General features: G+C 45.1%; 1 protein-coding gene across 1 annotated transcript in view; it reads right to left on the bottom strand.

Moving 5' to 3' along the window:
* Positions 1-13,023, bottom strand: part of LOC308038945 (phosphofurin acidic cluster sorting protein 2-like) — a gene marked incomplete at both ends in the record, with an annotated part of 99,580 nt that extends 86,557 nt beyond the window's left edge. The window contains one exon of the mRNA XM_080341901.1: positions 12,854-13,023. Within this exon, the coding sequence (XP_080198027.1) occupies positions 12,854-13,023 (170 nt within the window). The remainder of the gene's footprint in view (positions 1-12,853) is intronic.
* Positions 13,024-13,572: the final 549 nt, after the last annotated feature.

Below are 13,572 nucleotides of genomic sequence, written 5' to 3' on the forward strand. Positions count from 1 at the left end.
CATTCTCCCAGCACGAGCCACCACAATCCACGGCTCACTTTCTTACATACCTCACAGCTCTGCTACCTACCCAGAGGAGAAATAACCATGGCCACAGTGGTAGAAGTGCTCTTTGGAACATGCCTTTCAAGATACCACTTCTCAAGATGAAGCAACTATCAGGATCAGCTAAAAGCTCCAGATTTTCCCCAAAAGACACTTAGATCTATGAAGAAAGTGCCAGGGTCACTTAAAAAGAGAGTCTAGAGAATCCACTGGCAGGCAGTTAGTCCTTATCTGGACAGATAGGCAGGACTCAAATTTTGGGGCCAACTGTCTCATGCTCCTTGGACAAAATCCAAGTGGTCAGTGTGAAGCCTCATCATAGTTTCTTCAGGTAATAGTCAAGAGACAGAGAGATGCGATTTCCGTCACAGACACCATATTCCTGCCTGCAAGGGTATGAAATCAAGACTTCTCTGCCCTAATTGGGGTCCAAGAGTGTCAGAATTAAAGGATGGCAGTAACTGGATTGGTTACTGTAGTCACAAACAATAATAAGGTTAAGAGATTTCCTTTCCCTCCTGTTTGCTGGGCTCTGAGTAGACAGAAGTTATAAGGCAAGGGGGTGGGTGTTAAACCTTTCCTCCTCCAGTTGCTTAAAAGGGGTGTTCAGGGTTGTTAATTTTGCCTCCTACTTACAACTGACACTTCTCACCTCACTGGTTTAAAGACACATTTACCAATGTATGTAGGGAGCAAGGGCACCTTGCTGCACAAACAGTGAATGAAACAGGCTCCTTGAAACCATTTTCCCATCACTCTGCATCCTTTCACATTAAATACCCACACAGATGCACCACTGGAAAGTTCACCACTCAAATTTTGCTTAAACTACTGTTGCTAGTCATGACACAGCTTCACTTGAAAATGCACCATTCTCTCCCATTCCCTTTCCAGGCTGTCTTCTCACCTTCTTTTCCCCTCTGGACTCTCAAGTACCACCCCACTGGAAAAAGACAGTAAACCTTGAGGATGGTTGAGAGTTACCTCTGCAAAGCACCCAGGCACATCAGCCTGCAAGCAGGGTGTTGGAAGAGAAACAAGTTCTCCATCACAGGGGACCTCCAGTCTCCTTCTAACCACTGATTTCCATGAAACATGGTTCTTTGAGGCAGCTGCCCTTGACAAGCCAGGACAAAATTGGGCAAATAGATGAGAAGCTGGGAGGGTCAGACAGACATGATGTATTTTCTTAGTAGTTTCCTGTGTGAGGCTACAACACATTTGCTGTGTTATTCACAATACCCAAACATCTGGGGGGCTGGGGGAAGGGAAAATTAATTGAGGACAAACCATACCAAACAACTGCTGCCCCACCACGTGCACAGGAGAGTTGCAGTGACATAACCACATCCCCCAGGCTCTCCTACAGCAAGATTTCACTGCTCTTACAGAAGGCAGCAATTTAGATTTAAGATCTTGTTCCAGGCAGAGAGGGAAGATTTAATCCATCTCTGCCACTTTTTAACTGTTTAGTGAATCATTTCACCTCTGTTTCCCCCTCACCCATGTTTATCCAAAGCACCGAGTAAAACCTGCACAGAATAAGTAGCTTTTCATTATAGCACAACATGCAGCATCTACTACAACAGAACACAAGACTCTGCCATAGCCTCCTGGCACCTCTTGTCACACAAGCTGATTTCCAGATAATAAGCACATTGTCAAGAAGCTTCTCCTGAGAAAGCATTAGGATCTGCCCAGACAGTCCATCTGATAATGCACAGCATGCTACTCAGTCACACAGCCATTAGCCTCTCTCATGCTCCACTGCAAGCTATGCACACATTAATGGCTCCAACCAGGAGCAATATCTTTCCTCAGCACAAAGAGCCCTTAAAACCTCAGCAGAAAGTAAAAAAAAAAAATCCCAACTGACTTCCACATACTGCTCCCCAAAATTTCCTCCAGACCCCACCAGTACCCATAGACTTCTGAGTCTGTTCAGGGGATTCCCAGCCAGCAGCATCCAGACTAGACAGCAATGAAAACTCTGCTGGTGACCCGGCTCTCAAATAATTTCTCTCCAGTTGCCCCTTTCTGAGCACATTCTAGCTTCCTAGTCTAGCTTTCTAGTCTCCAGAAGCCAGGGAAGAATCCTCAGCCATATCCTCAAGCTTCAGCTTTATCTTTCCACATCAGAGAAATACCCCAGACTGTATGGGCAGTCTTGTAAGGCTCTATTTTTCCCAAGAATTACAAATTCCTTCCTTTACGAGTACTGGCACTGTGTTGGGAGCAACCCTTCCACACCTCAAGGTCACTTCTGCTTTGCAATACAACTCCACAGTCACTCTAGCACAAGCAAGGAAACAGCAACACTGCAGCACAGAAACAAGCAGCTGGGAACAAAGTGGGGAGAACAGGAACATGGGTTACAGCTATGGCTTCAGGCAGGGAAAGGGTTATTTGAAGTGGAAGAAGAGCAAGCAACTTCAGATCATGCATCTCAATCTAAGCCTCACTTCAGTGTCCAAACCGCCAGATCATCTTTCTGCTGTTTTCAAACAAGTTACTTGTTTAGCAAAAAGCATGTGACCAAATTCATTGCTGCTGCATAACAGCCTCCCCAGAAATGTTAGAAAGAGCTTACTAAACAATCCACAGGTCAGTGGTAAGGCTACAGGCTACAACAACATTTTAAAAAATTATATTTTACAGGCAACAAAAAGGGTACATTACTTGGGAAACAACACATCTTTAACTGGTCAGTGCTTTACTTAAGATCACTGTGTTTTAACTTCCAGCTGTTCACTTGAGGTCTGTACAAAAGCAACCTCAGGTCACACAGAAAAAACAAAAGTGAAAGTCTGCAGCACCACTTCAATCTTCTGTCATATTATCCATGCTGAAATTAGGCACTAGTATGGCTAATGTCACAGAACATTTTTCACAAACGTAACAGATTTTGAACTTCTCTGTCTACATAAGAAACAGAATTGCTGCACCAGCTGCCCCCAAATCCAAGGCTGCTTTAAAAAAAGATGCTGCAGTGCCAGCTTGGCTGAGAGCAGCAGTCAATGGCATGGCAAAGTACAAATGCACCACATCTCCACAGAGGCACAGCACTAGCAGTCTGCCACAATAACTGTTGCTGAACACCTCACTCACTGTGTCTCTGGGCTAAAATAAAATGTGTTAATGAATTAACCACCACAAAGCAGGGAGTGATTACAAAAACACTACTTGCAGCCATGTCTACAGGAGGAAAAGAACAAGATGCAGTGGCAAGTGCTGATGGGGATGCAGGACAGGCTACATCCTAACACTCATCACCTGGCAGAACTTGCTGGGATACACCTAAAAGTCCACTGGAGATGTGCCAACACAGCCAAGCTGCAAGAAGCAGTGAAATGGGGTCAAGGTTAGTCCACTGATCCACATCAACTTCCTCCAGTTCTCTGCTGCAGGCATTTGTTCAAGTGCCAATAGACACCTGTCTGCCAAGCCCTGCTACAGTGACTTAAAACACAGAGCATCCCCTCTCCTGGTAGAGATCTCCACACATGCTGACAAAAAGGGAACATGTGCAACACAGCAGCTTCTGTAATGCATAGTCTAACAACTTTCCTACTAATGATGAATGCAGAGTTAAGGCTGCATTACAACTTGCTACTTCTGAAGTAGTAAACCCACCGAACAACCCATCTGCTTCTTTTGCTGTTACGTTGAGCTGGGAAGTACCTTAGATCTGACTATCTGCAGACTCCGGAACATGGTACCATAGTAAGATACATCTGGGAAGAGAGCACGGGAGGTATTGAAGTGATACAATAGCAGTGATATGGGCTTATGGAAGAGACAGCGCCAAACCAGTATGGGCATCCATTTGTGAGGCTTCTTCATAACTGTAAGGAAAAAAATTACATTTAAAAAAAAGCTTAATTCTAAAGAGTTGCACAGTTAAGACTCTTCACTCAAAAGAATGATTCTCATCAAAACTGGTAAATTTGTGCATTGGATTTTCATCCACTTGCAACAGAAGCTGTTAATAACCAGAGACTGTACAATGCAGTTCTCTGCTCAGATCCTTGTGTGTGGAGCAGGTCCCTGAAATAAGGGTGACTTGTTCACACTTCCACAAATCAGTATTGCAACAGATAAAGTTATCCCCAAGCAAGTATGAACATTTCATCAATACACGAGTAAGAAGAACAAACTGTAAATTCAGAGTAATGGGAGTGTTGTCCTTTTGTCTGACTGGAGATTAAGGAACATAATAGGCAGAGAAAAAGCTTGAAGTCAGGGGACCTGACAAACATCAAGGAAAAAATGAGTAAATTATTCATATATACAGTATGCTATGAAATCCAAACGGACATCTTGAGTCAACTTTTAACAAAGAAGCACACAAGAATGGAAGGAATATCTGGAGCAAGCAGCCTCAAGCATAAGGTATGAGAGGACTGAAAGAAATGTCACCTTGCAGGACTGTATTTCAGAAATATTAATACAGGAAAATTCAAAAAGTCCAACAAAAGAAAAGAGCTCATATTTGTTAAGTAAAAAAACCTAAAAGCCACCTAAAAGAAAGAAAAATAACATCAAAAATGTAATCCAGTTGAAAAACACAAGCCATATAAGAACAAGATGTGACCATTGCAGCTTCACAAGGAAGAGTGTATAAATTCTGGAAAAAGAGGAAACAAAAAAAGTAAACTACTTAGAAAATTAAAAAAAATAAGATTCAGAACTAAAGATTATTATAGGTGTGCAGGCGAAGACAGAAGCAAGGAAAAAAACATGAAAACAGTGCCAAAATTATCAGCAGGCATGTGCAGGGTTTGTTTATGAGGGAATGAAGCAATAAGAAAGTGGATGTATTGATAAGGTAGAAAATAAATTGACTGATAGAAGATAGATGAAAGAACACAGGTGAAAATGAAGGACAAATAAAAGTATAAAATAAAAGTATAAAAAGTAAATAAATAATATATATATATATAAAATAATGTAAATCTAAAAATCTAAATAATGTAAATCTAAAAATAAAAAAAAAATCTAAATAATACAGATTTAGAGACACTGCTTGAACTGTTACTGAAAATCAGACAGCAGAAGAATCAGTGAGAAGCTTTGAGTGAACATGATCTTCTCCCCTGGTAGGAAAAAAGGTATTAAAGAAAGCAAAAGAGTACCAGAACCCTTTACAAGGGAGTTACTCCTATTATAACCCTGCTACCATTGTAACAGCACATCAGCTAATTGTTCCTGTTTTTCAGTTTTGGAAAATGGAACCAGAGACATGAGTTCCAAACTGCGTATATTGATAAGAATTTAGTTATCATATGCACAGAAAAACAGTTAAAAATACACAGCTGGGCATGGAACCTGCACATGTTTTGTCCAGGAGATGATTCCACATGCACTGGCTTTGGATCTCATGCTACTTAAGTTATGCTCACACTGAAGAATAAGAAGCATGATAAGAAGGATTTACAGCGGAAGTGTAAAAATCAGCATGAGTAGGAAAATAAGGAGAACCTAGAAAAACTAGAATAGCAGCCAAAACACAACAGGAGTTTCTATTTACTAAACAAAATCCCTCACTGGGTTAGACTACATGAGACTGGAGAAACAGAAAGAGCACGAGAGATGGCAGTGGGCAGTAAATGATAAAGGAGATAGCATTGCAACAGGCCCGAAAAAAAAGCCAGTTTGATTTTGAGCTGTGTGCTCCAAGACTGAATCACACCAGGGAGTGGTCTCTGTAACCACAGCTGCAATGCATTAAGGTACCTGCACTACTGCATCTCTCCTTCGGGTCTACTGCAATGAATATACTGAGCATCCAAACAAAGCCTCATTTATCTAAGATACTTTTAAGCACAAGAGCAATATCACTTATGCTGTCTGCTTCCCCAGAGGCAGAGACAGTTTCCTGCTGCCACGTCCCACACAGAGGAGTAAGACACACTCATTTCCCAAAACAGTATCCACCAGCTTTGATGTAGCTAAAAAATAAAAATTAAAAAAACAAAACAAAACAAAACAGAAGCACAGCTTCCCCACCAGCTGGGATGCTGAAAGCTTGGACCAGATAAGAACACAAGGTATTCAGAAAACAGCCTTGGACAGACGCAAATCTGACATGCTGTAAAATGCAGTATGTTTCTCACCTCTGGCTCTTTTTTGGTAAATAATTTCTTCTGAAGTTGACTGGAGACATGTGTCAAATCTAGAATCATTGTGCATTACAAACAATTACACAAAAGCATCAGCAGAAAATTCATCAAATAATGGATCTGCTATGGGAACCCCATAAGATACTGGCACTCAGCAATTTATCCTTTTGACAGGATAAAGGTCAGATGATCTCCATACCAGTGGAGGGTGCACTACATACATACTACATAGTTGTCAGTAATCAATCACAAGTAACTGCATGTGCCAGAGGAAGCAGAATGAGCACTCATAGTATACTAGCACAATAAGAACAATGCAATATTTTTTATAAGCTATCAGACAAGTGAGCTAACACAGCCTAGCTAACGAATGACGCTCCGGAGAGCAAGGCAAGGAGGCAGTGTGGCAGGAACTTCAAACAAAATTAAACCTTCAGGAAAATCACTATTAATATTCTGAAAGGAGCATACACACACATCCCCTCAATCATACTGGCAGGGGACACTTGTCCCAAGGTCCACTAATGAGCAGAAAGAAGGAATAGGAGACATTAACTCAATTATCATATGCTCAGAAGTGAAACACTGCCAGAGGAAACGTGCTCCTCTGCGACAGAGAAGCCACAGAGAGTGACAGATAGTAGACAACACATCAGATACATTACGTTGCAGGCTTATAGCCAAGCCCACAGTATTAAGAATAATAAGCAATCCGATGGCTTTTTAGGACATTTTGTTTTGCATATAGGACTAAAAGGAAATCATAATTCAAACACAGCAAATATCACCAGTTATAAGAGACTGTTGCCTTACAAGAAACTGTGGCCTCTCTCAAGCACTCCCTGGCTGGAGCTATGCTGGTTTGTCATGGCATCATAGTATCTTTTGAGGGAACAATCTGGAATCATTTAACATCCCCAGGGGTGCAACTCTGCAGCTTACCCAAACAGAGCAGATTTTGCTGAGGTTGGAAGTTTACTATGAAAATACCTGATCTACGGAGAAAACCACTCAAGAACATCTCAGGCAGATAGATATATATTATTCCAGCTGAAATAAGTGTTTCTTAAAGAAACACCCGTTTCAGAGACTCTTTGTGCTGAAATCACCTTCAGAAAAGGAAACTTTTAGGGGTTTTAGAAGAAGACAGGCAATACTCCTTGCTGAGAGGAAACAGACCCCTGAGTCCACCGCTGTCAGAGCTGCCCACTTCATGAGGCTGTGAGGTGCTGCCCACCCAGCTGAATGCAGCTGTGTCATAGGAGAGCACGTTCCTCCATACCGTATGACCCGTACTACTCACTGCAAGGCTTCCCAGACCTCAGGCAAAGGAAAGCAAGCAATTGGCTGCACAAACGATGTCTTAGCTACTCTCCAACAGGTGTCAGGTTAATAGATACTGTCTGCCCAAACAGGACAACAGGGTTGCAGAGACAATATCTGCCTCATGGCGCTTCAAATGATCATATTTTCAGTTGTACCTGCAATAACTGCTCTCCATCCAAGGAGACATTCATTAGGCTATAACCTTCCCCAACACACATTTGCAAGTTTAAATGATAGAGAATTCAGGGCATCTTCTGAAACATAATGTCCTGAAGGTGCACATATACAGTCTCACAAAATGAGCCCAAACCACACGCATTTCCCTAAGTCAATGCTTTTCTGACTATCATAAGCAGGAGACGCTGTGTTTGAGCACACTATGTGGGTGGCAGCAAGACTTGGAATGTTTCTGAGCTCATGCATCCTACTGAGATATGAGCTACTCTGGACAAAATGCAGTATATATGAATCCTTGCAGCAACATTCACAGCATAATTTCTAGAGGTAGAATATGTGTTTACAACCTGAGTTCAACAATACTGACACATTATCCAAAATATAACTCGTATCTCTCACCTCTAACTAGAAATGTGATGACTTACTGCTGAAACAACATGCACGTAGCACTGAACACAACAGCTGTGTCATGGAAAAAGAGTAAGAGTGAACACAATCACACAATCTTATCTTGTTTTCTAATTAAGAACATACATTTATGTGCACTCAGATATTAAAGGGAAAGAAAAGGAAGAGCAGTCCTATTAACAGATTAAAAAATACCACTACTTGGAAAGAAGGAGACCTGAAGTATGTTTGCACAAAGTCCATTCATACATTTTTTTCAAAATGCACTGCCTGATCAGCATACAAAACAATTAAAATACAGTAAGACATTACCGTGAAGTGACAGACATTTTGCTTTGGCAAAGCTCTAGTACATTTCTTGCAGTCTCCATACAGTGAAAAGCTGCTACAACCCTTAAGTGTACTTATTTGCATGGTACCACAATAAAGATGTTTTCTTCTACCTCAGAACACCATTATGAAGACTTTTACTAAGATAAATATGAGTAGAAGTTAAGACTGATTGATTGACTATTTTAGCAAAAACATGCCTCACATCCTGCAGCATGAATCAACCAGGATTTCTTTTCTTCTAAGGCATCACGATGGGAAGCCAATAATCCCTATCCCAGTGGGTAGCCTAGCTGAAGATGCAAAGAGCATTTTGCTTGGTTTCCAGGTACCTACTTCCTTCTGCCTCTCTGCATAATAACCCACAGCCCAGAAAATTCAGCTCTGCCTCCCCTGAGAGCCACCCGAGCCAAAGGCAGCTAAGTCTAAGCTATGCTTACTCAGTTCATAGGAAGGGCATTAAAAGTTCACAGATCTCTCTCAGCCTGGCCTCGAAAAGACCCCAGCAGGAGGGATGATACCTCCATTCTGAGAGCAAGTTAACTTCCAAAACTAAACATGGACTTAGTTTAGTTGTGCATTCCTGATTCAGCAGGAAAGACTTCACTTATGGGCAACAGTTCATGTTAGAAAGCCAAGATCCTCCTATAAGACATTGGAATTCTTACAGTCATACCACTTAACTGTTCAGTACATTGGGGCTTATACTTCATGGTGCCTATTTTTACTGGCCCAGACTGCCTCTCTGAAATCCTGCAGGCCTGGACACAACCTCTCCTGTCGAGTATTAGCAGCCAAACACAAAGCAACCCCACAAAGGTTGGTCTAGCCTAGTCCTGCTCCTGCAGCACACAGAGCTGCGCTTTCAGAAAATGAAACACCTAAGAAGGAACACAGGGACAACAAAGAATTTCAATACTGAGTCTAGAAAAATAATGCATGAAAGCATTAAAATCAGTGCAAAGTTCTCCTTTCCCTAGATATGTATAGGGGTGAAAGAACTGAGACAACACATGCATAAGAGACAAAGAGACACAAGGGAGAAGGGTTACTGCACTTGAATTGATATTATTTTGCCACCACAACACCCCCAGAGAACAATAAGACCAGAGAATACCTGTACTGGACACTGAGATAGTACAGTAGAGTTTCTACCTTGAAGAACATAATGTCAAGACTAAAACATTATCTAAGCAGATCAGTAGAGGAAGAATATGGGCAAGCAATAAGGAAGCACAGTGCACAGGTATACCATCAACCCAGCTCAGGTTTGGGGCTTCATCTCTCTTTAGTTTTAGTGAACAGAAACACCTGCCTGGTAGGGGGCCCACTTGTGACCCATTCACTCAGGAAAGCTTGGGCTAGCTGAAGACTAGAAAATACAGACACGTCAGTCCCACACTGGTCACTGTGGCCTGACAGGACTTCTCCAAACACTTGCTGACTCTACACACATAGCAGCACACCCTGTTAGAGCCATGGCCTCTGAAGGAAGAATCAGCTTCCATCAGCCTCTTCCCATCCTAACAAATTTTGTATCTGAAGACATTCCAGAGATGAAATTTCAGATTAATTCTACCAAAGTTTCCTCAAAGCTGGTGTGTCAGATGGCTGCCCCCACAGCTACCAACACACGAAGAAGCTCACGCATTAGAACAGGCATCTACACAATGCTAATGGAAAACTGTCCTTGTGAAAAGCCATAGGATTCACTGGGTCAAAGAGCAGTTCTTCAAACAATTTTGTCAAATGCAGCCAAATGAAGCACACAATTGGGAAAAGCCAGCACAGATTAACCAAGGGAAAATTGGGCTTGACAAAACTGATCACCTTCTGTCACGAAGTAATCTGCTGAGTTGATATGGGGAGAGCAGTTGATTTTATCTACCTGGATTTCTTCAAGGCTTTTCATACAGTTTCCCACAGCCTCCTCCTAATTAAACCAATGTGTTACAGTCTAGACTAGTGCTCTGTGTGATGCGTGGGCAACCGGCAAACAGACTGTACCCAGAGTGCTGGTAAATGGCTCCTTTTCAAACTGGCAACCTGTCACAAGTGGGGTCCCCCAGGGATCCATATTGGGCCCAACAATGTTTTTAATATATTCATAAGTGATCAGGATGATGGGATCAAGTGTAGCTTGATGAAGTTTGCTGATGACATCAAACTGAGTGGGGAAGTGGACACTTTGGAAGGGAGAGCCACCCTGAAGAAAGACCTAGATAGGCTGGAAGAACGAGCTAACAAGAACCTTATGAAATTCAACAAGGCCAAGTGTAAGGTCTTGCACCTGGGAAAACATAATCCAGGAGTGCAGCACAGGCTGGGATCTACCCAGCTGGGGAACAGCTCTGTGGAAAGGGACCTGGGTGTCCTGGTGGACAACAAGCTCGAGTGAACAGTGTGCTGCTGCTGTGGCACAGAAAGCCAACAGGATACTAAGCTGCATCAACAAGGCCATCGCCAGCAGAGACAAAGAAGCCATTATCCTGCTCTACTAAGTGCTTGTCAGGCTGCACCTGGAATATTGTGTTCAGTTTTGGTACAAAAGAGATGTGGACAGGCTGGAGAGGGTCCAGAGAAGGGCCACAAAGATGATCCAAGGACTGGGAAGCTGCCATATGAGGAAAGGCTGAGAGAACTGGGCTTGTTCAACCCTGAGAAAATGAGGCTTAGGGGAGACTTCATCACCATCTTCCAGTATTTAAAAAGTGGCTACAAAGAAGCAGGAGACTCCCTTTTTACCGGGAGTCAAATGGAAAAGATGAGGTGTAATGGGTACAAATTACTCCTGGGGAGATTCCAATTGGACACAAGAGGGAAATTTTTCACAATGAGAACAACCAGCCATTGGAATAATCTCGCCAGGCTGGGCCATCTTGTGTAGACTGTGCTTTTGCCAGGAAAGGTTGGACTAGATGATCCTTGAGGTCTCTTCCAACCTCATATTCTATGAACTTTCAAACCTATGATACACCATTTCTGCTCCCCCACTGGCATCCTGCCACCCATGTAACCCACTTCTAAACTCAGTCTCACTATAGCTAGTCATTCTGCCTTTGATTTGGTCAAAGCAGTTCCTCCTTGCAGTACTTCCATTTGTGAAGACTATGTACATAGACATGCTTCACCATCACTAAGTCTATGCTCTATATCTGCAGCTTCTATTCTTTCTGCAGGAAGTCAATCTAGTAATTCTGTCCTGCTCTCCAAATTCCAGCTTGGGAGTAACCTACCCACAAATAAACAATACCTGAAGTCACTTTAAAGCTATGGAATGATCACTGCTTCCTGCTCCAAACTGCCTCAGCATGTGTCATCAAAAGGTGCACTGGCTTTAGACAGACACATGTTGCAAACTCCTAATTTGCTGCCTGCCCAGCCCAGGACCTCCTGGAGCACTGCAATCACACAAGCTTTCTCTCCTAGCTCAGAGTGTTTCATAATATTTCTACTCCAACCCATCTTGCCACTCAGTCACCAAGTTTCTCCCTACAAAAACAACAACCTTCTGACGTCCTTTCACAAAGGATGGTGTTCTTCTGCTCTACAGAAACAATTATTTTTCCCCTCTTGAATTTTACTCCTCTAGTTTTTGTGCAGCACTGAATACATCATTTGAAGACAGCATACCATAGCCCAGAGATACATGAATCCAGAGTGACTTCTTCAATCTGCCCATTAACTCTCATGAGAAGACCGCCTGATCAATGCCTGAGTGGGCCAAAAGACACCTAGCTCATTAATACATTCAGCACCTCCTGGCTCCAAGACAGGTCTTTGCATTATTCCCATAATCTACCTTGGACATACCCTTAACCATAGTCAGCAGCAACATTTACACTATCCAACTTGTCTTCCAGCTCTGCTAGAAACACAGCTGGCTGCGCAGTGAATCCTTTTTGCTGCTACCTATGATCTGGAGTGGAGGTGACACAGGTAACCCCACAAGCCCATGCATGCCAGGTGGCCACTACCTGGCTTTAGGGGACTGGCTGTAAGGCTATCGTTCACTTCAGGAGCAAAGAGGCAGCTTTCAGTAGCAGCGTGGCCACGATGCAATACCCCACACTGAGATCTTCCGTGGCCACCCCGGCAGACACTAGCCAGAGGCCGCAACATGGAGTCAACGCAGCCGTGGTCCGGTGCTGGCACACCCAGCCCCGCCGGTCCCCGGTGCTTGCCGCTGCTCCCGCTGGAGTTACACCGGGCGGCACGGTTGGGAACGGCAGCCGAGGCAGCAAGGAGTGCAGCCCCAGGCCCGGCTCGGCCCGACGGGACAGAGATGCTGCAGAGGCTGCCGATCCCCGAGGCGCAGGGGGGGCGGCCGGGGACCGCCTCCTCTCCGCCCGTGTCATCCCTGGCCCCGATCGGCCCCGGGCTCACCAGGGCCCCCTCAGCGGAGCGGGGCGGCCCCTGGCGAGGCTGCGGGCAGCGCGGCTCACCTGGGCACACAGCTCGGCGCAGAACGGTCAATCTCCCACGTCGCGAAGAGGTTCATGGGCACCGGGACCGCTCCGGGGCCGGCCACCGCCATCGCCGCCGCCGCCCCGCCGGCCACCGCCGGGGGCCCCGTGGCGGGACCCGAGCCCAACGCACCGGCTGCCGCCGCCATCCCGCCGCCGCTGCTACTGGCGACGGGGTATGGCCCGAACCCTCGCCTCAGCACTGGCCTCCGCCTCGGCGCGCGCCCGCCCGCTCGCTCGCGCGGCTGGGCGGGCCTGAACGCCCCGTGACCGCCAACCCGAGCGTGGAAGGGCGCGGCGGGGGGATTCCGTAACCAATCAGAGTGCAGCTAGGGCGCAGCCTGCGGTGGAAGACGAGCCAATCGGAGAGGGGAAAGGGCGAGGATGGCGACTTGGTCAACCAGCCAATCGAAAGCGAGAGAGGGATTGACAGAAGCGGCCAGTAGCCAATTGAAGAGAGAAAAGGACGCGGCCGCCTGAGAGGGGCCAGCCAGTGGGAACAGCGCCGCTGCTCCGGCTGGGGGCGGGGGACGTAGTGGCCATCCCTTTAAAGCTCATCAGCCTCAGCAGGCGCGAGCTCGATGAGAGGTGTGGTTGCTCTCGCGCCCGCTCTCCCGCGAGCTTGCTCGCCCGTCTGCCAGCTCGCTCGCTCGCTCCCTCCCTCCCTCCGGGGTTGCGGCCTGCTCGCAGGGTTGCCA

Source organism: Nesoenas mayeri, assembly GCF_963082525.1.
Source record: "Nesoenas mayeri genome assembly, chromosome: 3".
NCBI lineage: Eukaryota > Metazoa > Chordata > Aves > Columbiformes > Columbidae > Nesoenas > Nesoenas mayeri.